Source organism: Rhinolophus sinicus, chromosome 17, assembly GCF_057876585.1.
Source record: "Rhinolophus sinicus isolate RSI-liver-muscle chromosome 17, RSI-T2T, whole genome shotgun sequence".
Lineage (NCBI taxonomy): Eukaryota > Metazoa > Chordata > Mammalia > Chiroptera > Rhinolophidae > Rhinolophus > Rhinolophus sinicus.
Window position 1 is genome coordinate 161,567,452 of NC_142517.1, and position 27,199 is coordinate 161,594,650.

General features: G+C 40.3%; 1 protein-coding gene across 3 annotated transcripts in view; it reads left to right on the forward strand.

Annotated features, from left to right (window-relative positions):
• The window catches only part of RAPGEF4 (Rap guanine nucleotide exchange factor 4), a 277,773-nt gene that overhangs the window by 180,576 nt on the left and 69,998 nt on the right, over positions 1-27,199 (forward strand). For 2 of the 3 annotated variants that reach the window (XM_019727445.3, XM_019727453.3), the window contains 4 exons: positions 13,518-13,571; positions 13,864-13,970; positions 17,884-18,005; positions 19,875-20,058. In XM_019727445.3, coding sequence (XP_019583004.3) covers positions 13,518-13,571; positions 13,864-13,970; positions 17,884-18,005; positions 19,875-20,058 — 467 coding nt within the window. The remainder of the gene's footprint in view (positions 1-13,517; positions 13,572-13,863; positions 13,971-17,883; positions 18,006-19,874; positions 20,059-27,199) is intronic. The other variant, XM_019727446.3, reaches the window with a different exon arrangement.

Here is a 27,199-nt window from a genome sequence, read left to right on the forward strand (position 1 = left end):
TCAAGTAGTTCTACAGCCTTTCAAATTACTTTGAATCAAAATAGTGCAACCCTGAGGTAGAATGCCATCCATCAGTGTATTATTCCTCCAGTAATAGTAAGGCTTTAAAAAATTGGTGGTTTTTCTTCTTACGCACACTCTAGAAAATTAGAAAAGTACAGAAAGGGAAAGAAAGAAAAATATGAATGCAATCAAAATTTAAAAGTGTACTATATCACACTACTTACTTCTTCAGCTTTTTAAAACAGTTGGCACATCTAACAGAAACCATTGTCTGCTCTAGTGCAATTTGATGGTTAAAAAAAAAAAAAGATTGTGTTTAGGGAACTTGGCCTATGAGCCAGATGTGTCTTGTGTAGTATGCTACTTTTCTGCCTTGTTTTCATGTTTTATATGATATGCCTTTTAGGATTTTCATCATTTTTGTTTTGATGAGCTTTGTTAAGGCTTAAAAGATTTCTTGAAAACATTAATAGGATTTTGCTATTCCTGGTATTTTGAATAATATAGGTTAAATATACTACTGCTCTCAGGTTCCTGAGTCCTTAAAAGCTAGCAAAGTCATTTGTTTGAATGGTTTTGTCCTGTATTGGTACTAAAATTGTATTTATTTCTGCTTTCGTGTACCAGGTTGTCTGAGGCAGAAAAAAAAAGTCTTTTAAATTTTTCAATCAATACGGACAAATACACCTACATGCAGAAGTCTGAACAAAAGTCAATTGAGTGCATGGTTTTCAATTCAAAGTGCAGGACAAAGATTTTTTTTTTCATGGTAATTATTTTACCTTTCCCAACTGGGAGTTACTATGCTATTAAAATAATGGCTTAGGGCATTTTGCAAAGCATGCATTTAAAAGCTAGGAAAATGTATTTGTGTTTTTCTCTTGGAAATTTTTGTCTTATGATTAATTTGTTCCACATTAATATTTATTAGTCTTAATATAGAAACCAATGGCTACATTCAAGAGGCCAAAGATAGACCATTTTTCGAAGAGTTTATCCAGAGGAAATGGTCTATCGAAATTGCCTTCAATGTAGGCTTCATAATTTATCAATATATATCAATAACCTGGACCCATGACCTGGGCGTTCTACTTCCAGGAATCGATTCTGAGAAGATAACTCCAAATATGGGTGGGGAGAACTTTTGCCTAAACTCACAGCATATTTATACTAGTAAATTATTAAAAACAACTTAAAGGTGCAACCACAGAACCATTAAATTATGGTTATCTACATTTAATGGAATTTTTACATGAGGGTTACAAAGAATTTGTAGTAATATGTGAAATTGTTTATGATTTAGTGTTATGTAAAAAGGGAAGATACAAAATTTTACCTAGAGTATTATCACACTTCCGTTAAAAATAAAATGAAATCCACACTTACACAAAAGGGATTAATATTAATACTCTAAAATACTAATCATAGTTATCTTTGAGTGGTGGTTTATATGATTGAATATGTTCATACTTTCTAATGAGCGTGCATTATTTTGTCATGAAAAAGAAGATGAAAAGGTAAAAACCAATAACTCAGTACGAGGTTTGACAATTAACTTCGTGAACTTGTTGCACCAATGTTGCTAACCTTTTTTAACATCAGAGGGATTATTCACTATGTATTTGTACCCATTGGACAAACAGTGAACATTGGAAGTGCTGTAAAGGCTGTGTGAAAAAGTTAGACGACCTGAACTTTTCGCCAATAATTCATGGCTCTTGCATCACAACAATGCTCCAGCTCACACGACTCTGTCTGTGAGGGAGGTTTTAGCCAGTAAACAAATAACTGTATTGGAACATCCTCCCTACTCACCTGAGCTGGCCCCCAATGACTTCTTTCTTTACCCAAAGATAGAAGAAATATTGAAAGGAAGACATTTTGATGACATTCAGGACATCAAGGGTAATATGACGACAGCTCTGATGGCCATTTCAGTAAAAGAGTTCCAAAATTGCCTTGAAGGGTGGACTAGGCGCTGGCGTCAGTGCATAGCTTCCCAAGGGGAGTACTTCAAAGGTGACCTAGTGATATTCAGCAGTGAGGTATGTAGCACTCTCTCTAGGATGAGTTTGCAAATGTAATCGTCAGGCCGCATATATGCCTTTAATACAATCTGACTTTCTGATGTCTTCTTAACAAGGCTGAACCTGTAATATCTTCACAAGTAGCATCTTCCTGCACATTTCCCCACCTTTTCCAACTCCAGCTCTATGCTACAGCCAGACTAGAAGACTCAGAATGCTTTAAATCCCCACCTCTGTGATTTGGGCTCTAGCCTACACTACACTGCAGCCTTTAGGTGGTTCGTCCTGAAGACTCGGGTCAAATGTCACCTCCTCTGGGAAGGCTTCCTTGAGCCAACCTAGACAACTGCTGCTATCCCTTCTCCCCTTCTCCTTGTGCCTCTATAAAATACTTGTGATGTGTATATAGGATTCAGCTAGATGGGACTTGCATTTGTTCCCCACCAAGGACAGCATGGGGTATAACTCTGACCTTGTGAAACCCACCTGCTGAGGTATTAATGCTGACACTAACAGGTGACAAATGGGTAAGGATGCCTACAAATCATATGCGTTTTCTGATTGTCCGTTACCTTAACTTAAAAAAGTCAGTTGAAGAACTTCCACAACATATAACATTAAATACGTGTCACTTACTTTGAATTTAACACGTTACCTAAAAGTACTTGTGAAACTTTCTGAGACTTTTGACAGATACAACATATATCTTCAGAAACTTATAGTTGGCTATAGATAACTACTTGTCACTTTCTCGAGAGTCAAATCATGGGGCTTCTTAAGCATAATATCTGAGGAGAATGTAATCATATTGTGTTTACAATGGAATATATGAATAAATAACATCCATTGATATTTTATTAATACTATGATCTGCTAGAAAAAGGTATCCTTTGCCAGATATAGCTAATATTTAAATCAAATATAGTAGCTATAAAACATTTACTTATACACTGACTTTAATGCTCTTTATATTTTAATTTTTCATGTATTTATATACCTTTGTGAGTTTTATTGGTATAGTAAGCAAGAGATGCATAACATTTGTAATCAGTATTCTAAAATTTTCCAGAATTACTAAATGAATGAAAATGTCTAAAAATGCTAGATGGTCAACTAGACTCACTCTCTTGCCCAGTGTCCTACTCCTGAAGCCCACGCTCTGGGGGGGTTGTTGGTAGTAACATTTTTGCTGGGTGTCTTTCATGCATACAGACATATATGCATGAGTCACCCTCAAAGGAAAATTGAAGGGTACAAATTGCCGCCTGTTGGGCTCTATGTCAGGATCACATACGACTAGGTGCCACTCAAATGTTAAGTTTCAAAACCCCAAGGTCTCCTTTACTTTTTTCTATGTATAATGAGGGTTAGTAAATAGCTTCTTAATATTTTTTTGATAAGGAGATTAAGTTAATTTATAAAATAGGTTTTTTTCTTTTAACTTTTTATTAAAGCCTAGCATACACATGTAAAAAAAAAAAAAGTTCATGTCATTTGTGTGAATTCATTTTCACAAGCACACTCATGTAAACAACACCCAAATCAAGACATAGAATGTCACTACCACTCCAGAAGGAAACTCCTTCTAGCTACTACTCCAACTAAAGGTAACCTGTTTTTATACTTTAGATAAATGCAATCGCCCAGTACATACCTCCTGTATATAGCTGCTTTCCTTCATTATTATGTTTGTGAACTTTATCCACATTGTGGTATGCAGTTATAAATTGTTTCTCTCATTCCACTATGGGAATATACCACAATCTATTGTCCATTCTGTTGGGGGTGGACTATTGTGAATAGCTGTTCTCTTAACATTCTAGTATATGTCTTTTGGTGAATGTATGTACATATTTCTGTTGGGCTTTTATCTAGCAGTGGATTTCTGAGATGCTACGGATATACATGTTTATTTTTAGGATCTGTGTATGGACTTCTGGAAGTCTGTTAATTATAAGCAGAATTTTTGGATGCATGTATGTATGTGCATTTTTAAGGTTCCATCACATGTATGAGAATTCTCATGTATGAATTCACATGTATGAATTCTCAAAAATGTCCAAAAAACATTCAGAGCACCAAAAACAGTGAAAACTCAAAACTGATCTCATGTCTGTCCAGGGAAAAACAAGAGGAACTCATATGATGAAGAGGGATGGTTTCATGTCTTTGGGACAATCTATTTTTGAGAACTTTCTTGATCTAAAGGAATAAAAAGGCATCAACTTTAATGTTTCTCCCTTGCAACCTCCAAACACTTTATTACAGATATGAACTGAAGGGAAATGTTATTCCCAGGAAGAGAGAAGTGAAAGTAAAATAATCTATAAATTATTTGCCAACATCCAATAAACTGAGCCTCTCCATATCTAACCAACAAGAGCAAAACTGGAATCTCAGAAATGAAAAGAGGAAAAATTCTTTCCATTCTTTTTATACCACTGCCAGGTAAAAGCTCCTCAGAGATTTTGCCACATATTAATCAAATAAATATTTAATGAATAATCTCTGTGAGCCAAACACCACAGGGATTCCGAGATAACAAGAACACAGTTTTTTATTTTTTTTTATTTTAAGGCATTCATATACTTGAAGAAAAAGAAAGGTAAATAGCTACGGCATAAGCAGGGAAATATTTGCAGTAATTGAGATTCAGGAAATGCAGAGGGGCCCAAAGGCAACTCAGGACACAATTGACGTCTATTGACATCTATTCCCTAGATCTCTCAAAAATAAGAAATCCAGGACTATCCTTACCTGATAACCAATCTCCCCAAAAGGTTCTTTGAACTGTTTCATCTAATGCATTGATTATGAATCTTTGAAGCAACAAGGATGAGAAAAATCACCTGGAGTGGGCTATTTTTTTTTTTTTTTTTAAAGCAGTTTCTATAGCTTCTCAGATGGGGCAGAGAGTGTGTCCCTAATGGGGCCAATCTCGTTTTAAACATTTTGTTGCCCAAACCAAGTATCTTAACCCAAATGTAGCATAATTTACCAGTGTAATCCCCTTTGAATTCTAGTGAATCAGCTTTAGCACAGCACAGAGAATATCCATGGAATAAGTTGATATTTACCCGTTTTTATTCAAGCTAGAATTATATAACATGATAATTCATTCTATTATGTTATATAGTATGTTATTATAACATGTTATGTTGGATAATTTTACATTTAGGTCTGTGATCCATTTTGAGTTACTATCTGTGTTTGGTGTAAGGTCCATATCCAGATTCATTTTTTTGCATGTGAATGTCCAGTCGTTCCAGCACCATTTGTTGAGAAGACTAACTTCACTCCATTGTAGTGCCTTTGCTCCTTGATCAAAGATCAGTTGACTATATTTATGTGGCTCTATTTCTGGGCTCTCTATTCTGTTCTATTTCTCTATTTTCTTCCAAAACCACACTGTCTTGATTACTGTAGCTTTCTAGTAAGTCTTGAAGTAGAATAGCGTCAATCCTCCAACTTTGTTCTTCTTCTGTATTGAGTCGGCTCTTCTGGGTCTTTTGCTTCTCTATATAAACTTTAGAATCGATTTGTTAATATCTACAAAATAACTTGTGAAATCCATTTTTTTAAATTTCTAGCTTTTGTTGGAGTGGAATCTCTGAAGAGACTGGGCTGCTCGTTCCAGCAGTGGGTAGAGGGTCATGGTCTGCTTTCTTCTACTCCCGCCCAGTTTCTGCCCTTCCTTCTCTGTTGTTGGTCTATGGAGGAAGGAGAGGGAAGGAAGACATTTCTTTCTTAGAGTTTCTCTCTCTCTGCTTACATTGCTCAATATATTCTTGCATATTGTCTACTTTTTTATTAGTATTATTAATGGAATACTCTTCCCTAGTTAACATATTAATCATAGGTCATTTAAATTTCCTGTCTGACAATTTCAAAATCTGTGTCATATCTGAGTCTGGCTCTGATGTTTACTTTGTCTCTTCAGACTCTGTTTTTTCTTGCCTTTAGCGCATCTTGTAACTTTTGGTGGAAAACCAGACATGATGTATTGTGTAAAAGGAACTGGTAGAAATGAGCCTTTCGTGTGAGGTTTTACGCTAATTGGGCTAGGAGCTGGGCTGGGCTGTATGTGGCTGCTGTAGCTGTAGATGCCAGAGGCTTCAAATTCCTCTGATGTCCTTGTTTTTGTCCCCTGGGTTGTGTTTGGGCTTTCCTACGAACCCCTCCTTGCAGTCTGCGTCTGGCAGCTGTAACCCACTATTTTTACACTGGCATGGTTGGAGGATTGTAGGGGAAGGAAAGTATCCTATAATCTTATGACTAAATCTCTGTCATTTAGTGGGCCTGTGTCCCTGCACTGTGACCCCCCCATGACTATTTTTTAGCTTCTTTTTCCTCCCTTAGGTGAGACAGGAAGGCTAGAGGGGACTAGAGTCAGAGAAATGCCCTTACCCCAGATGGGATAATACCTAGTAAAGTCTTTTCCCTGGAGAATAGGCCTTTGTCACGGAGAATGCTCTGGGTGTATTTCACAATGCCTCTTCCCCTCCCCCTGCCAGAGCCACCAGGAGATCTTTTTTGGCTCTTCATCAACAGAACCTGGTGGGGTTCCAGGATGCAACATCCACAAAAGTGTGGGGACCCACCCAAGACTGTCCTCCCACGGGAGTTTGTCACTCTCAAGCTACTCCACATTTAGCCACCAGCAATTCATCAAAATTACTATTGTTAAAAGATAAACTGAGGCATGTTAAAAATGTTAAGAGCTTATGTGAGCATAAATTGATTAAAATCTGGCAGCACCTCACTGCAAGTGGTTCAGAGCGAACAGGAGCTCAGGGAGATACTTTTATAGAGAAAAGGTAGGAGCAAAGTAAGGAAATTTTTGACTGGCAATAGCTTCCAGCCTAGTTGGCTATTTGTGATTGGTTGTTCTTGGGTTTCAATTTCATAACCGTGGGACATTTACAGGTTAGATTTTGGTTTGCTTACACCAGTCACCATCGCACGAGAGCCTCATCAGTGCAATGGCCTCCTTGTTTAATTCATTATAGCCATTTGAGTGTTCCTACCAGCTTGTGTCTTCTGCTCGTGGTAGGCTCCAGATCCCTCGTCTCTCCATATTTTGGGGAGGTAGTTTGCTCTGCACCCTCAGTTCTCTGACAGGCCCAAGAGAAGTCCTTGTTTTCACTTTGTTCAGCATTTTCTAGTTGTAAGGATGGGAGTGACAACTTTCAGTCTCCTACACGTGGAAGCTGAAACTGGACCTTTACAAGCCAAGTTTGACTTGGAAAACTTAAAAAAAAAAAAAAAAAAGCCTGCAGATGGAAGCCGAAGAGGTCAATAGATGATTTTTCCATTATTTAATAAATGGAAAACCTTACATAGTTATTTCAGAGTGGTGAAATCTGTCTATGAGTCTGACTCAGTCTTTAATTTCATCCAGTCAACCAAAGAGTGATGACATTGATGATAACTTTTACAAGAATGAGGCACACATTTCTAAGACCTTAGTTGTATTATCCCCAAATGCCAAAATAAGTGAATGTCACTCCTAAGAGTATATCATTTTCACTAAAAAACATTGAATAGTATTCTCCCTACCTCTTAAGGATTTCCTCACCTGAAATGAAAAAGGGGGAGTTCGAAATTCAGAATGTTGTTGCTTTTCTTTGTGGATTCATATTGTCTCACTAATGGTTTAACCCATGGAAGTTTTGCTTTCCCAATATGCTCAAGAGCTCGTTTAGACTGGGCACTTTATCAGCATGTTCTACTTTCGCCTAACACGTTGCTCTGCACATGATATGCCTTTATTAAATAGTTGAATTAAATTGGATGTGGACTTATATGACTTTTTACTGCACTGTGTTGCCAGAGTTCTGTCGTGAGCTTTGTGTCCCAATCCAGCTTGTTATTCTTATCTCTTGGCTTAAAATGTGGTGCCTTGCAAAAAGGCTTCTGCGAGCAAATACTTGAGTAAAAAGAATTATCTGCTTTCAAAAGGGCCTAAATATGGCTTTTCATGAAGCCTATTACAGTTCCTTATACCTTAATATAATCTACTGGGGAGTTATTGTGCATCTTGTAATGGAGGATAAATTCATTATTTTTCATCACCTGATTAGTATTTCTGAATTGGCTCTGGTGCCAAAAGGAATATTTCTCCTTACTGTGTCTCCTTTTCAGTAGTAATAGAAACATAATAAAAAGCAGTAGAATGCCTCCTCTCTCCAGAAACAAACAAACAAAAAACCAATTACGGTCAATCCTAAGGGAAGTCTTCAGTGGAGAACGCCAAGAAAAGCAGAGAGAAAGCTGAATACCTCTGCCCTTATCTGTTCTCTCTGCCTAGCTTTTTAGGATCATATTTTCCTAGCCCAATTTGGATTCTTTCATGCCCAGGTTGGGAGAAAGAATTTTTATCCTCCACACATGATTGACATGTTGAAATGTATGAAATTTAATTGGAGAAGAGTCCATTCCTTTTAGGGCCCACTTACGATATGTATTTTCTGGCTATAGGTCAAAACATAGGGCCACCCTAGGACACACACCAAGGCAGCATTAATGACGTCTCCTCTGTGCTCAGCTGCTGTCCTCATTCGTTGTCTGTAGCCCAACGGGGACAGTGCCTTGAGGGGGTATGGCATAGCGAGAGGGTGAGAGGGCTGAGAGGTAGATGCTAGACGCAGCAGCCCTGCCCCACTCTGTGTGCAGCCACCCTGCTCTGCCGTTCCTGGGCCTGTTTGTCCTCAGAGCAATTCTTTGCAAATTCCTGTGCTCTCCTGTGCCTCGCAAGGAGGCTGACTCCTGTCGAGTGTTTCCCAGGCTCATCTGACCTTGGTTTTGCTCTTAGAGCTGGTTTTCTAGCTTTGATCATCTCGCTAATATCACCATACTACTTCTTTTCCTCTTCTGTTTAAACCTAAGCATTTATAAAATTAAATTATTTTCCTTATTTCTCTGGCTTCTGGCTGGAGGGACATTGGATGTGGGAGGGTCTTGCCCCCCTCTCAGCATGGGAGGGAGGGTAGCATCTCCCCCAGGGGCCCTGTCGTTAGCACCTGGAGGCTCCCCGAGGTTCCAGCTTCCCCCGGGACACCTGGCTCAGGCTCTGGGAATGCCTCCTTTTCCCCTCTCCGTCCACCTGAGGCTTCTTACTTTGCTAACGTCTGGGTTACCTCCCGGTCGCCTGTTTGGCTTAGCTCTCCTACCACCCGCAAAGCAAGTTCCAGCATTAAACTCCCTCTGTGGGAAATTCTGAGTGGTTGGCATTTTCCTGCTCAGACTTTGACTGCTACCCATGTCCCTGGTGTATTTGTCTTACCCCTAGGAGGGCAGTTCCTCAGTACCAAATGTTTTATTGTCACAACGTTGCTTTTTAAAAAGTTAATTTATCCATTCATCCATTGATGGGTATTTGGGTTGTTTCCATATCTTGACTATTGCTGAGATAAACATGGGAATTAAAAAAATGTGTATATAATGTAGTACTTACTCAGCCATGAGAAAGGAGGATATCCTGCCATTCGTGACAACATGGATGGACCTGAGCATATTATGATAAGTGAGATAAAGTCAGACAAAGAAAGACAAAAGCTGTATGATATCACTTTTATGTGGAATGTGAAAAAGTTAAATCCATAGAAATCAGAGAGTAAAATGGAATTTACCAGAAGGTGGTGGGGAGGAACAAGAGGGTACAAACTTTTAATGAGTACTAAATAAACCGTAGGGATCTAACGCACAGTGTAATGAATATAGACAATAATATTGTACTATAACTATAAAAGGTGATAAATATGCTATACCAGCCATCATATAATATATAAATGTATCAAAGTAACAGTGCTGTGCACCTTAAACTTACACAGTGTTGCATGTCAAATTTACTCAAGTACAAAAATTAGTTAATTCAGACCAAGCAAGACACATGATGCTTTCATCTCCGTAGGTCACTGAATTTATTGCTGGAAACTCTTAAGGTCAAGTCTGATACCTGATAACCTAGAAGGGCTTAAATGCTTTTTTCTCAGTGAACTTGAGCCAAACAGAACACAAACTCTTCCAAAGGGTGAGCAAAGAGGCCTGTAAAAGAAAAGAGCACGTGGGATGGGGTCATTGTTTCTGCAGCTCAGGCACGGGGCTGGATCCAGCTCCCAGCTCTTCCAGTTATTAGCTGGGAGCTCGGTTCCCACCTGTCTCTGGCCTTAGTTTTCTCAATAAAAAACGAAAGTCATACTAAAATAAGGAGATGACACGTAGAAGGGCACATGTGCGGACAACATGTGTGGACAACATGTGTAAAGGTTCTGTTACAGGAAATGCTTGGTCCTGCCTTTAGGGCTGCTTTTCTTGTCTTGATTCTCACTAATATCACCATGCCGCTTCTTTCCCTGTGCTATTATTTGACCTAATCATTTATAAAATGAAATTCTTCTCCTTATTCTGTAAAGCAGAGCTACAGTGGTATTCTCAACTGTACGTGAAAGCCAAGGGAAACCAAAAAGTAAATACAAAAGCAATCAACTCATAAATGGAGGGGTCCCTGAAGAGGCATTAGCCAATGACTGTTTCCCACAACATATGGCTGCTACGCACCAACGTAGCTCTTAGAACACAGGAGTTTGCCTAACTGAATATAGCGTTCCCTACAAAGACAGATTTTTACTCCCCCAAAATAAAACTTTCCCTACTTTCACCCTGCATATGTTCCCTGGAGATTTTACTTAAATAAAGGGACTGTCTCCTTCTCAAAGCATCCATTCATTATGTTGTCCGCAAACTACAACCATTGAGTCAGGGAAGGGTCTAAGAATGCTGCCTTTCACAGATTCAACAGCATCCTGGTCCTGGAGCTGGTACGAGGATTATCTAGCTAAACGCCAACCTTGTGTACATTTTGCCCCTTTACTTGCAAATCAAAAGAACTATTCTGGTTGAAGCCTCATGCTTCCCCTGCTCTTATAATACTTTCTTTTCAGGTGCCAAGGGACCAAAAAAAGGAACTATACAGCAAAATAAACCAACCTCGGCACCACTTGTTAGCATTTTGTTAAAATGTTGACATTTCTGTGAAACAAAAAGATGGAATTTTCAAATAACGTTTTTTTGCACCTACTGAAGAATAAAACATTCATCAGTAATCCTCAAGCGTGGGCATCTTCTTGACCTGTGGCTCAGCCAGCCTCTCAAAGGCAACTGCAAAGGAAAGCAGCTTTTTAAAATAGGAAATCAAAGATTGTCTCAGAATCCCACATCCATCTACTCTGCACCACTTATACCTGCACCTCTTTCTTCCAAGACAAGAAAAAGAAACGGGTTTCTACTATTATTTTCAAGCATAACCAGAGGCTTCTAAATTTGGATACATAACCAGGCACCATCCTAGACATACAAACCCACCTGTGGAACGTAGAGAGACAGGATGCATGAGTCCTGGGGATTCACATACTCAGAAATAATCAGTGTGTTTTAGCTGCACACATTTCCAGGACCCTGGTGCGTGCTGGTCTGGTGCTTTCGAACATTTTTCTTTTTTTTAAGGGGATTCAGCATCACAGAATTCTGTCTTCTTTGAGGAGGTAATACAAGCACTGGGACTCCATGAGCTCATGGTCCTTCTTCCACCGAAAGGTCTAACAGAAGGGAGCATGGGCTATTTCTGGGCAAAGCTGTTTAAAGCTACTGTTGAATTGGACCAGGCTGAAATTCTTTGGTCTATGCTGATTGTAAACAGTATGCTGCTAAAATACTATAATATTGCTTGACAATTGTGCTCTAGTGATTTCAAGAGGAAATAAAAAAAACAAGGTGATAAAAATGTTTAAGCAAGTTCAGTGAGATTTCAGTCACGCCAAAATGTCTCATGTATTCTTTTCTTAAAGCTTAGGATTCTTTTCACTTTTTCCTTAATGCTATTATGATATGAAAAGCATCAACCCACCTGAAATTTATCATTGATAAAAAGGAAGGCATATGTTTACACATGTATATTTGTATTTAGGTACCCAAAGTATTTTAAATTAATATTGATGTTTATTTTCCCACTGATTATATATTTTTTTTAATTAGGACTAGAGGGAAAATCTGCCAATTTATTTTCAATGTAATGGCTTCTATTTGCAAAAAGTAGGGTTTTTAGTATGAAGTATAATAATCTCTGTATTAGTTTTCTGTCACTGCTATGACAAATTGCCACAAGCCTAGTGGCTTAAAACAACAGAAATTAATAACGTTAGAGTGCTGTAGTTTAGAAGTCTAAAATGGGTCTCACTGGGCTAAAATCAAGATGTCGGCAGGTCAGTTCCTTCTGGAGGCTCTGGGGAAAGCTCATATGTTGTTTTGCCTTTCCATCTTCTAGACAATGCCCTCATTCCTTGGCTCTTGGCTTCTTCCATATCAAAGCCAGCAAAATCAGGCTGAGTCCTATGCTCTCTGCTATTTCTTTGGCTCTAATAACTCTTCGGCCTCCCTCCTCCATCTTTTAAGGACCCATATGATTACATTGGAAGCACTAGAAAATCTCCCACTTTGATCCTTATTAATCACATCTACAGAGTCCCTTTCACCACAAAATCTAATATATTCATGGGCCCTGGGGATAAGGAAGGACATGGACATCTTTGGGGGAGCATTATTCTGCCTACCGCAATCTCATAAATACACCTGCCATCATTTCTTACCTTCTGGAAATGATATAAAGAGTGTAGTCTTGGTGGTTCGACCACCACCTTTGACTGAATCTAGCTCCTCTGTTGGAGAATGCCTCTACCAGATATTTCAGAGAAATAGAAAGGATTTTGGTAGGACTAGGGGACTCGACTGTGTAGCTGTGTAGCAAATCATTTCCCTGGGATTTCACTTCAGCACCTTCATCTGAAGAATAGGGATAGCGACAGAAGCTTTATCTAGATCCTAGAGCTGTTCTGACAGTCCCAGAATCCTGAAAACTGTACACCACCTTGCAAATGCAAGAGAAGGTACACAGCTGCACCATTGGGTTCTAGGAACTTGAATGCATACAACCACCAAAAAGCATCATGTAAAAATTAAAACTTTCTTTTTAAAAATGCAAATTGCAGAAAAAGAAAAAGAATCTTCACTATGTGAGGGAGGATGAAATTGCTCATTTCCATCCTAAATCATTGCTTTCTCCCTATCCCCTGAAGTAGGTCATTTTAACCTCTATTCATGTTTATCTTGTTTTGCTTTTTCCTCTGCTCTGATGTTTGTTATGCTTTGAGTAGATATCAATTCTCTTCTCATTAAGCCTACAAACATCTAATCATTCCTATCTGTTTTTTATTTCATTTTTAGTAATTTATATTTAAATTTTGGCAAACAGAATGTTTTAATTTTGCCCTTTGAATGCCTGTGCATTCAAGTCTATAGGCGGATTTTATGTCTTGTTTTTTAAATTCTATTTTGAGTTTTATAAAAATGGATGTTGTATTATCCCCCAACCCATAATTTTCTTTAGTGAACTTTTTGTTTAATTTTCTTTTGCTTTAACATTTTATTTTTCAGACACCTCTCATTGAACCTCACGTTCCTCTTCGTGCTGCTAACACCATTACCAAGGTAATGGGATGTAGGTGGGTTGATGATCCATCAGTAACCCCTGGAGGTAGTTCCTATGTCAGAGCATCACATCAGGCAACCTCACATACATTTTCTAGAGATGATAAATATTCAGTGTTACTCAGTTCTCAACAAAAACAGTGACATGTCACACAAGTGAACAATGTAAATGTCTGAGTTGTATTTTTCAAGCCAGAGTCAGATTGGAAAGTGGTTTAAGGATTCACCTGGTTTGTTTCCCTTCTATAAACTCTCCTTTCTCTTCCCCTCCTTCCACCTGATTAAAATCCAGGTCCCTTCAGAGAAGATCCTCAGGGCTGGAAAAATTTTACGAAATGCCATTCTCTCTCGGGCACCTCACATGATACGAGATAGAAAATACCACCTGAAAACATACAGGTATGTGCAGTAATTCCAAAGGGTGTGGCCCCCTGAGGTTCATGTTCAGTGAAATCGGAACAAACTTGCATTTCTCTGTTTTCCATCCATGGCCAGCATGTTTTATAATCTTCCAGGTTTTGGAAGATCTAAGCTTGTCTTGGATACCGCTTAACTTTAATTCCCCTCAATATTCTCAGTAGTTACACCTAAACTAATTTGCTTGGACATTGGTTTAATTGTGATGAACAAAGAAAAGAAAACTTCTGTATTTCTGTGTGTTTGCTAGTGTTTTTTAGGAAAACTATATTTAGATGAGAGTTAACTAACATGCTGAGCATTTATTTATGCTTGAAGCCCTGTACCAGGTCAGTTTCTATATGTTATCTCTTTTAATCCTCACCACACCCTGCTAGGTAGGTGTATGACCATTTTTCAGATGATAAAACAGGCTCAGGGAGATTAAATAATTTCCCTTGTCCAAGAAAATATATCTAGTGAGTGGCAGAGCAAGGATTTAAACCAAGGTTGGTTAATTTCCAAGTTCAGTTGATCTTTTCACTCATTCTATCATTTATTCACTCCACAAATTTATTAAGCACCTACTGGTCACCAGATACTATTGTGTTCCAAGCTCTAAGTACAGGAGTGAAAAAAGTATACGATGTCCTTTACAGAGTTTACCTTCTAATGTACATTTTATTCTGTTATGCGTATGGTAAATGTACAGCACCACGTCATACCTATAATTATATGGAATTAAGGATTCATTATAGCTGTTACAATTTAAAAAAGTGATAAAGACTGGAGCTGCACAATTTAGTTGAAGCTTTTGGGGTGACTGAACTATAGTGTGTGAACTATGAATTCATGTCTAATCTTTAATTTTTGATTTTATCAACTCAATAAGGGTTTAGGAACTAGAATGGCTTGTATATGGCACACCATTCAGTCTCACAGCCCTCTTTCAACAATCAGCCAGACACCCTTTCCCATTGAGCCTAGACATGACCTCAGAACCCATCAGACTTGGCATGAGTCAAAGCCCATTTGATTCACATGAACCAAGTTCATAAGACACAGTGAAAAGCTGAAACACACGTTTTAAAGTTACCGTGAAGGAGATATATATATATATATATATATATATATATATATATATATATATATATATACACATATCTCTTTTTAAATTCTTTTTTGTTGTTTATTTGGTTTGTTGTTGTTGTTTTAAAGAATATATATTTTTCTAGTGACTACCAACCTGTAAAATTACACCTGGCCCACCCTACAGCAAACCTTTGAGTATTTGTGCCTCAAGATCCAGTCTCTTGTCCAAGAACAGAGATGGAAAGACAAAGCAAATTCTTCCTCTTGGGATCACTTTTTCTGCACTCCACGCAAAGTAACCCTTTTCTGCTTGCATTTGTCATGAATATGTTTATAAGACCAAAATTGACAGTTTATTTGTTACTTTTCAGTTGGGCTCTTCTTGACAGAGTTTTGGAAATTAGGTGGGATTTGAGAAACACGTCATTGTTATCGGGAACACACTCCTCTTAGTACACAGTCCATCTCTGAGGCTGGATTGTGCATCAAGGCCTTTCAATGTTGGTATTTACTAGCCAGCGTCTTGGATGATTGCCATCCTCTCCTCACACCCTGGAAGCTCGTTCTTTTTGGAGTCTGTGGTCCCTACGCACTGCTATAATTTTAAGGGGAGTAAAGGTTTAAAAAAAATGTGATCACATGTCCCAGAGAGAGTTCAACTTCTTTAACTCATTAAGTGGATTTCAAAATCTCTTATGGCTAAAGGACCTTTCTCTTTTTAAAATGTTTTTATTATTTTTCCCCTTAATTTAAGATGTGATTATGCTTTTCCAAGTGTTCTTACATTAGGGAAATTCCATTAAAATCTGTCATCTTTGCTGACAGATAATGGAAACTAGAAGTGAGAAACCGTAATCTCTTTCTTGCTCCATAGTACTAAGATTCTAAACCCCTGAAATGTAGGTGTTATGTCTGTTCCACACCCTATGACACAAATTAATGATCTGTTGGTAATGACCCATGGACTCAACTGGAAGCCAGAGGGCATGATTTGTTTTTTCTGCGGTGCAGTTTGAGTTTCTTCTCCCGGGTCTTGTTCCCCATTCCATCCTCATCCTCCCTGCTGCTCCTCACCCCCCATTGTACCATTGCTGTCGTACTAGGGGATTCAAGTCTCCCCGTGGCACTGTCCTCCCCAGGGATCACTACACTAGAGATCTGCTGTCAATTGCAAAGTGGCTAAGGATCACTGACAGAGAAGAAACCTAGTGATTCCGTCAGCTGCAAGTGGGCAGCTGTGTGCTTTGGTTCTGTATTCTGACTGCAGGGTCCTTACACCCTGCACCAGGGCCCAGATGATCTGAGATCATCTCCATTCCATGTGCTCTGTTTAATAAAGGTAATCATTGGATTAAAAACCACATGGGATTTTTTTTTTTTAATACTTGACAAGACCTTCCCCATTAAGAAATTCTCACATTAGAAGAGGAATATTTTGACAGGTCATACGTTTGGTTCAGAATGGGTAGTACCTGGGTGCCTCTTTGCCCCTTGCAGCTCTCACGTGTGGGTATAGGCTGTAATCAGAGCAGTCCTGGGAATGGAGGGCTCCTCAGTACAGCCTCCTTGTGGAATAGTCTAGGGTCAGACCTGAATCAGGGCGTCCCAGGAGCGCTGATAGATGTCAGAGGTCCTAGACTGTTAGAACTGGAAATGGCCTGAGCGACCAGCTTTTCCTCCTCCTCTCTTTTACGGATGAGAACACTGAGAACCGGCGAGTTGAAACAGCCTGGCCAAAGTCACCTAGCTAATAGGTCGCGGATCTGGTGCTGTACCTCATGACTCCCCCCAGGCTAAGCCTCCTCCTAAAGGGCCACAGTACCAGGAATCTCCTTGTTTTACACTAGCGAGGAGCTCCCTGGTCTTGGCGCAGCCTCAGCCTGTGCCCCAGAGCTAGTGGCATCCTTAGCCTGGGAGGGAGCCTGCCAGTGACTCAGAGCCAGCTGTGAGCAACCCGCTGCTCTGTGACTTCCTGCCTGTCACACTGTCCCTTGGGATTCATCCCTAGGACTTAAAGTTCCATTTCCTCCCTTGAACCATCATGCCATGGACACATACCCTTCTCTCTCACCCCACTGAAGCTTTTAGTGTTTCCTAATGTGTGTGTATAATTACATGTTTCCTAACTAATGCATGTAGTTTGCCCATCCTGAGCAACTTACCACAGAGGGGCATCGCAGGGATGACAGTGTGACTACACAGAAAGCATTTGGAGCTCTGCAGATGACAGCCTCTGTAGAAGTGCTGTTGCTCATTACATAGACCTTATTTCTCAGAGATTTGCATCGCTAATTGCTTGTTGCTCCCAACACCCCTCCAAGGAACATCAGTAGTATTACTTGAAAATATAAAGTGCTATATAATTTTGCACTTATACAGCGGCTTTCATGGAGCACCACCGAGTGACTCACAAACATTAACTCATTCCTCACAAAGCTCAGGTGAAGGAATTTTGCTTTGCCCTCTTTGTACACTGAGACTTTTCTGGGACAGGCACAAAATGAAAGACTTTCTGGCCCCATGATCTTCAGCTTGCCTGATAATGCTCACTGTCTAGTGGTCCTTGGGTCTCCCCTGGTGCTGCAACTTGTAATGCTCTTTTGTTGAGTCAGCTTTGCTTAGAAGCTTCTCTCCTGAGTGGAATGATTTTATTGGTTCGTACAAGAGTTTGAGAACCCGAGGCCACACCATGTGGTGCTTTGTTCGCAGTGAGACTTCTTACGGTGGAAGAGCGCTAAGCTCTTTTGGAGGATCTCCTCTCAAAAGAGACCTCTTCATCGGCAAGGGGGTGATTTCTCATCCTTTGTGTCCCACCTCCCCTTAGACAATGCTGTGTGGGAACCGAGCTGGTGGACTGGATGCTGCAGCAGACTCCGTGTGTTCACTCCCGAACGCAAGCTGTTGGCATGTGGCAAGTCCTGGTAGAAGACGGTGTTCTCAACCACGGTAAGATGAGCCACAGTCCCTGGAAAACCCTCAAGAAATGCTACCTTGTTTCCCCCAAAATAAGGCCTAGCCAGACAATCAGCTCTAATATGTCTTTTGGAGCAAAAATTAATATAAGACCCAGTATTATAGCTATATTTTAATTATATTATATCATATCATATCATATCATATCATATCATATCATATCATATCATATCATATCATATCATATCATATCATATTATATTATAGACCTGATCTTATATTATAGTAAAATAAGACCAGGTCTTATGTTAATTTTTGCTTCAAAAGATGCATTAGAGCTGATTGTCCGGCTAGGTCTTATTTTCGGGGAAACACAGTAAGTGCGTTTCCCTTGGTAAGTTGTTACTGAACTCCCAAAGGGGCAAGAAAGAATTATGCTCCCTTTAGGGACTCTGTGCTAGCATCTTCATTTAGCAGTGCAGCGAGTGGATGCTATCGATTGCTGTGTTCCACCATTGTACCTCCCTAACTTGGAAGACTGTTATGAAGGGAAAATGAAATTGCAACCCGAGTGCATCAGTTCCAATTATGTTTATTAGTTTGCATTCACGGTTCATTGATAGTGTGATTATACTCTGAGCACTGCATAGCAACCCTAATGCAGGAGCAAGATGAAGAGCCGTGAGATGGGGGGCTGGGCTGATGACATGAAAGAAAGTAATGAATTCAGAAGCTGCCTTTTAACCATGGCGTTATCTGGGAGAGCCAATTTGTATACCCACAAGAGGACCATATTTAAAATCAGGAATGTGCTGCCGTTGCGGCCTCTGATATTCACAGGGGCTGCACTTGAGCAGAGTAGCTATTCAGGACTGGAGTGTCTCTGTGGTCGAATTGCTCACGCCATTTGCGTGAAGACCACTTTTCCAAACTGCCAAACCATTAAAATCATTCATTGAATTTACCAACACCTGGGAATGTGTGGATGGTTTTGTCAGTGTTTCTCAGACTTTATTGTGCACAAATCACCTGGGGCTCTTGTTAAAATTCAGATTCTGATTCAGCAGAACTGACCCGGGTCCTCAGGCTCTGCAATTCCAACATGCTCCCAGGTACTGCTGTTCTGGGATCACATTTTGAGTAGCAAGGATTTACCACCTCTCTTTACCTTTTGGCAGTGTTGATATTCCAACCTGAAAAGGGGCTTCAAAGCTTTAAGACATTTAGATGAAGGGTTCTGAGCCGAGTTTCCTGACTTTGTCCTTCTGAAATCGAGATCTTTTTGTTTAGAGGGAACAAGAGAGAAAACTTTTCAAAAACAGAACTGGAAGGAAATTACCTTAGATCCTCTTAGGGATCTTCTGACCTAGAAGCTTGATCTAGTCAGCTTTGTTCAAACAATTTTATTCTAACTTTTTTGAAGTGCAGACTGGCATGTTTATAACCAGTACATAGAGAAATAAAAGCATGAATTCTGATCCTGACAAAGTAGCGTTGTTGTTTTTTTAAGTCTGTACTTTCAAAAACCCTTATACAGCATGAGCTGGCAGTTAGTTATTTCCCAGTTTGGGACCTATGTTCAACATGCTAGAAAATGTCACCAAGGCAATTTTTGCTGGTCAAAGTGCTCCTGTCAGACAAGTTGGCAGGTTGTCATAAGAGAGTCCTGGGGCGGCCCAGGAGGGGGGCGGGTCAGAGAGAGCTGTGAGGTGTGTGACTGCAGCCGGGACGTCAATGTCTTCCAGCTGCACAGCCCTGGGCGAGGCAGAGCGAGAATGATGAGGAGTCTCACCACTCGGCTGCCACTTGACTCTCTTGCCCGACACCATCCGTTTGTTTCTGGTAACCGGGGCTGAGAGGCAGAGGTGCCACCGCTGACACTCGCCTCCATGTTTCCTGTAGTGGACCAGGAGCATCATTTCCAAGACAAATATTTATTTTATCGATTTTTGGACGACGAGCACGAGGATGCCTCACTGCCTACTGAGGAGGAGAAGAAGGAATGTGATGAGGAGCTCCAGGACACCCTGCTACTGCTGTCGCAGATGGGCCCTGATGCCCACATGAGGATGATCCTCCGGAAACTGTGAGTGAGGGCGCGCGGCCCGCCTGCGTGGTCGCCGGGGCCGTATGTGTCTGGGCGGGGAGATGAGAGGCTGCTTTCAAAAGGCCTGGCCTCACCTGGGGCCAAAGGAGAGACTGAAGGGTGACACAGCAGTGTTTGTCTCTTTTCTGTTTTATTTTTGAGCCAGATAACTCCATTTCCATTTTGCATGAGTTAAAACAGAGAATTTTTTTTCGTGGTTGGCTCAGGATGTCAAAACTGAGTTCATACGTGAAATGATCTTTGGTCAATGACAAACAAGCTGCTCTGTTTCTATGCCAGATTGCCACAGCTCTTTTGGTCCTTATGTAATCAAAGAGGTTGTCAGAACCGTAGACTTATGCCTGTGTATGTATTCATTCATTCATTCATTCATTCATTCATTCATTCATTCATTCATTCATTCAGTACACCTTTTCACTTCATTCTGAACCTTGTGCTCTTTAGATTAAAGACACATACTTAAGAGAACACCACTGCTCCGTTAATGCTTCAAGGCCTCCATTCAGCCGGTGAGACGCTCTCTCCCTTCCATCTCAGCGGAAACCCGCCTTACCTTCAGTAGTAGCACAGCAGCTGAAGTTGAGGACTCTGAACTCTTTAATCAGATCAATTCAGAAAGAAGGGCTTGAGCCCCTCTTTTTTGGGGGGAGCTCTACTAACTGTTATGAGGCATACAAAGAAGCGTATGTCATGGTCCCAATCTCAGGGAAACCTTTTCAATAAGGGATGACTTGACACTTGGTTATGAAACCACCCCACACGGGCTTATGTTTTTCCGCTGGAAATGAAAGCACCCTCCACCCTGCAGCCAGTGCCAGCCAGCTGTGGATGCCAACTCTGAGTCACTAGCTTGGCTGGCCTCCATTTTTTGGTGGGTCTCAACAAGAGTGTTAAATTTTACATGTCTTCTGTGACCACTGGGCACTTTCCAAAAATGAGGTGCCCTCAGACCAGTTACCCCAGTGTCTGCCCCTCACACCAACTCGCAACAGGCTCTCAGGGCACCTTTGTTTCCTTTCCACAGGATTCTTCTCCTTTCACTTACCCTCACTCAGTGCTGCAAAAGGCTTTTCAACATATTTCATTTTCTTTTCACACCAGTCCCCTTTGGCAAAACTTTCTCTTGGGTCTTAATGTCCCCCACCATTGGTTTAAAGGTCTTCCCCCATCCCAGTTGGCACCATCAACCTTAACCCTAGAACCATGGTTTTCAGCTCCTTTCGCCTCAAACAAAAAACTATTTTTGTGGTTTTTTTTGCCTCACACCAAAATTTTCTAGAAAACCTCAGATATCAAATGGAAAGCCAGAGCTTTGCTGACCTAATCATGAGTAGCATCCAAGAAATCTTCCCAGGCAATTTATGCTTTATCTGCCCTGAAGGATCATTGGGTGGGTGGCTAAGGGGACACCAGAGAATCCCCCGGGCTTGGGGAACTCCAATGAGCAGCACCATTCTAAGCCAGACGTTGTTTCCTGTCAGACTGCTTCCCCTCTCTTTTCCACACCATTTTTTTTCCCATTGTCCATTGTTTTTACTTCGTCATTTCCCGGATCTGTCCCCTTTTTGCTGTTCTTGCTGTCCCTTTCATTCAAGCCAACACTGTGCCACGCTTCTGAATAAGAGGTGGGGCAGCCCCCTCAGGAGAATTTGGAAATATGGAAGATGTTTTGGCTGTGCCAATGCATTAGGGGGCACACTGCTGGCATTCACTGGGCAGTGGCTAAGCCCAAGGGATTCCAAACACACCCCAATACTTACAACCCTACAAAATAAGGAGCTGTCCTGGAAACAATCACCTTGTTGAGAAACATTGCTGTAAACTGTGAGTTTCTTAAAGGCAAAAATATATTTCATTTTACTTCATTCATTCAGGCATTCAGTTAGCCAATGTTTATTGAACACTGTCTCGCTCTAGATACTATGTTCGTTGCTAAGACTGCAGCTTGCACCTCCTTCATGGAGCTTTCTTCTAGTGCAGGAGACAGACCATAAACAACTGGTTATGCGAGCAATCATTTTACCGCAGCTGCAGTATGTGCTACAAAGGAAAAGGTAGTCTGTGTTAATAGAATATAACATGAAGAGGAGACTTTAACCTGGTGCGGAAGTCAGAAAAGGCCGCATCTCTAGCTCTGTGCATTACACCAAGTAGACCATCAATAAATCTTTGTTGGGTGAATGAACAGATGAATATACGAGGTGTGATAAAAAAATATAGTGAATGTTTAAATTTTAAAAAATTATTACAGTAAAAGACACATTGCCATTGATACCCCCCAAAATACTCCCCCTCACTTCGAACACACTTATCCCATCGTTCTTGCCACTTCCAATTCTGGAAGTCCTCTTTCGTGAGTGTCTTTAGTTGTGCTGTCATGGCTGCCTTGATGTCCTGAATCGATTCAAAACATTTTTCTCTCATGGTCATTTTGACTCTGGGGAAGAGCTAGAAGTTGCACGGTACCAGATCCAGTGAATAAGGTAGGTGAAGACACACTATAATGTTTTTATGTGACAGAAATTGCCGTATACCAGATGCGATGTGTGACATGGGACATTGTTATGATGGAGGATAAGTAAAGACACTCACGAAAGAGGACTTCCAGAACTGCTTCAGAAAGTGGCAAGAATGATGGGAGAAGTGTATTTGAAGCGAGGGGGAGTATTTTGAGGGGGATTAATGGTAGTGTGTCTTTTACTGTAATACATTTTTTTATTTAAACATTCACTGTATCTTTTGATCACACCTCATATAGCCTCTGCTAATGTTCCTTCAGCTTTTAGTTGCTTCAGGGGAGGCAGATGCCATTCTATGCACAAAGATTTTTGAACATGTACCAAAGAGCTTTAAAAATAATAATAAAATGGTTCCTGCCTTTGGGGGAGTTTATAATCCAAAGGGAGAGGCACCCCCAAATTAGAGTCAGATACAACCACCATTTACTGAGTGCCTGCTGTGTGCTAGGCACCATTCTAGGAACATTCATGCTAATTGTTTCATTCACCCTCACAAGGAAGTGCCTGAGACACGGTTTCCTGAGTCACCCTTAGGAATGGGATTCTGTGCTTGCGCTTCTTTTTTCTCTCTTACCTAGCACTGAATTGCATGATCCTGGGCATCCAAAGATTCTTCAGAGAAAAGTACATTCCAAAGATTGGACTTTTCTAGCCTATCACTGGCTGGTAAAGTACAAGTTTCACCAGAATTATTTTGGGTGCCTTTGTGATTTTCCCGTCTTTCTAGGTTTTATGAAATTACAAACATTGGAACTGGGTTGGTAGTTCCTCTTTTGAGTCTGTACTCTTAGGTTTTCTTTATATTGGAATGACAATCCCCAAGTGATGGGAAAGTGAAAAAGAAGGAGTCTAATTTTATGAGACAGATTTTCAAATTACACACACACACATACACACACGCACATGCACCATTGTTTTGATCTGATAATAATTTTTGGAGCTTCTACTTTATTTATATGGAAGGAAAATAAGCTTAGTGGATCAAGAATTGACAGTATCACTGCTGTCCTTGAAGAGACCAGCTGAGCACTTTTCTCCTGGAAACCTGAGGTCATGTTGAAAAGTCCAAGAAATGTTGACCTTCAACTGCCAAATCTCTAAGAAATGTGGAGGTATGAGATGCATTGGCTCCATATCGACTAGGGCAGGACACCCCCAGTTTTTTCAACTCAGCACAGCTGCGTTTTATAACAGTCACCACTGCCAGAGAGGTTGCAGAACTCTGATAATTACTGGGAAAGAAATAACACAATATTCTTTGATGAGAAGATTACTTTGAGAATTTGATTGTATAATGAAGATGTTGCTTTGAAAGGTACTTCCTATTGTTCTGAATCTGAGACTCGCTAGCAAAAAAAAAAAGTGTCACTTGTTTTGACAGGCTACTTAGAAAAATTCTCTGTTTATTACATTAACTGCGGCATTTTAACTGTCAAACTATGAAAGAATGTTCTGTAGTTTAAAAAACAGAATAGAGCTTCGGGGGAAATTTTTTGGCACACTCTTGTTGCTATTGGTATTGGGGAAAAAACATACATTCTGAATGAGAAATTAGCTTTTTATGTGGTGGCAGGCAGAGTGACTCACAATGGCCAACGTGGTTTCACAGGTGCAGACCTAGCTGGCATTTGGGGTCAAGTGCTATAGAACAATGACAGTTTGACGCACTGTTATTGCAGCTAGTAGACAGGGCCATCAAACCTAAACTGAGCTCTCAGAGCTTATTGTTTTGATTTTGCTTTGTTTATAAGCCTAAAAACAAGAGGTTACCCAACAGCAAAAAGATACAACATCGACCCTTACCACTAGAAATGTCCGTTCTGTCTACCTTTGAGCAGATACTTTGGATACTTTTTGCCATGGGCAAAAAGATGTGAAATGACCAGGTCAGCAGAATGTTATAAACTTGAGGCCAGCTAGATAAAAAGAGGCTCTAGGAGACAAAGAAGGCTCTTGCCATACAATCCTCCCAATCTCTTTTTCCAAGTAAAGTGAGATATTGATGTTCCACTGTTTAGAATGGTCTATGAGAAACCAGCCTAAAGGTCGGAGGGAAATGAGGTAGATGCCATTTCCCAAATCTGGTTCCGGGAGGTCTGCAATTCTGAAATTCCCTAAAAGCTTACAAGCTTAAATAGTTGAGAAAGTGATAAGTCAGTTGGGCCTGAGCAGAAGGAAAGAGAGAGAGAGAGGGAGAGAGAGAGCGAGAGAGAAAGAATTATTGGCAGGTTCTGGAGTCTTTCAAATGGATTCAGAAACTTAAATTCATTTATTTCATGTAATAAATTAATGTTTTCTAACATATGCTATGGTGCATCAGGTTGAAAGGAAACAATTTAAGACGGCCAAGTAACATGAAAAGATACGTGGGGGAAGGGCAGGTGTTTTTTACCAGTCAGTTGGCAGTTAGGACAGCTGTTCCACACACTTGCTATAGAGGGCACTTGAGAGGCTGTGGTTTTCTCTTAATTAGCAGAGCCTGTGGTAATAGGGTATTTATTTGTCCAAGCAGTTTTTCAGGGTGTGAAATGTGAAATCCTGATAATTATAGGGAACTATGCTTCCTCAGTGGAACCCAGGTTAGGAAGCCTAAAATCAGTGGTGCCTAGGCTTTTGATTTTGGTTGGGATATGCCAAGAGTATGTTCAAAGTATGAAATCCATTCTCAAATGTAAATTGGAGGAAAAGAGAAGCATGACTGAAAGAGCCTACTCTTTATGAAAGATGAAATTCACTGTGAATGTTTCCCTTCACGGCATGACAAACTTTGCCATTGTTTTTCCTGGAAAGATTGCTGTGCCCTCAGTGAAAGCTTGTAGAATTTACCTGAAGCAATGATTGAATTAAGTGGGCCATTTCTTGGGGTTGGATTTGCCTCACCCCTGTAAAAGCAATTTACCACTTATCCTTTATGGTTACATGACCAAGAAACCAACCACTAGCTTGCTGCCATGTGGATTCAGATTTGGGAGAGGGGAAGATGATGTCACTGCCCATTTACCGCTTCGGGTTTATTATAAGATTCCCTCAAGACTTAATGACTTTATTGTTAAAGTCAATCTGTTCATTGTGGAAGTTTTGGAAACTACTGAGAAGAGCTAAAGAAGGATAAATAACACCTGTGCTCCATCTCCCTGAAATAATTATTATTAACATTTTGGTGCCTATTCCTGTGGTTATATTTCAATTCCTAACTTTTTACACTTCATAATATATCACGGCATTCTCCCTTAACCTTAAATATTCTTTAAGGATGGGGTTTTTAATAGGTACATAGTAGTCTGTCCTCTGAATGTTCCTTAATGCAATCAGTTTGTCATTGTTGGATGTTTAGGTTGATTCTCAAGCTCTTTCTTCTTAACAGCAGCAAAATATAATATTTTAGTGCTCTTTTTCTCAGAACAAAGAAACAACTCCTAGCCTGGCAGGGGAGCAGGGATGGGGGTGGGCCCAGAAAGATGTCAGGAAAGTTCCAGCAGGGAACAATAGTTGTTTCACACTGAAGGAGCGCCCAGACGGGAAGTGCTAGTAAATGTGGCTGGAGAGTCTGGCTGAGGTCAGGTTGAAGGGCATCTTCTATGCCCTTTATGTACCTTAGATATTTTTTTATGGCCATTTGGGACACCATTGAAGAGTTTTAAAGGGAGGTATGGTTGGTCGGCTTTGTGGTAGGTGTCTCTGCTCCCTGTGGAGAATGGTTGAAGGGACTGAGACTAAAGACAGATGCCAGATATTGAGTTTTATGAGATAAAAATTAATTATATTTTGAGAATTTAATAACAGCATTTGAGATACATCCATTCGACCCAAGAGTCTGCTAAATAAAATTGAACGTAATACTCAGCACAACAGCCCTGGATCCTAGTCTTAGCAATTTACCAATAAGTCACCCAGCAATTCCAGATTACAAACCTTTTATGCTATCACATGAGTTTAATCATGCCTGCTTATGTATGCTCTCCCAGCTTCACAAGGGGATTGTAAAAAACAAATGCAATTATATTTAATCACAGCCAAGATTGATTGAGCACATGTGTGCTAGGCACCGTGTTCAACAAGTATCTAATTCAGTTTTTTTTCAACAGAACTATTAGGTAGTTATTAATAGCATCTCCCATTTTATGGATTGGGAAACGCTTAGGTTAAGTCACTTGCCTGCATTTATCCTGAAAGTGGTGGACTCAGGATTGGCCCAGGTCTGCCTGACTCTGGCGCCTATCTTCTCTACTGTGGACCACCTGTTCTGGGCCAAAAAGGATTCCAAATGGCCTCCTGGGTTTGGTCTTTGAGCACTGGGAAAGAAAGATGTCATGGAAATCTGATTTAAAAATAATTGTTACAGACAGACCTCATCTCATTTAATTATTGCCACATAGACCTGAATGGAGTACAAGTGTACCATCCACTGTAGAAAAACTTCACATCAACCCACTAGCCGGAATTGCAAACAAAACTAACATATGCGTCACATTGTCTAGTTTATATAGTGACCTTCCATTCATCACCTCTTTGAACCTCAAAGTAACTCTGTGAACTGAGTAGGACTTGTGTTGTTATCCACAATTTATAGATGAAGAAATTAAGCCTAGTAGATGTCGCGT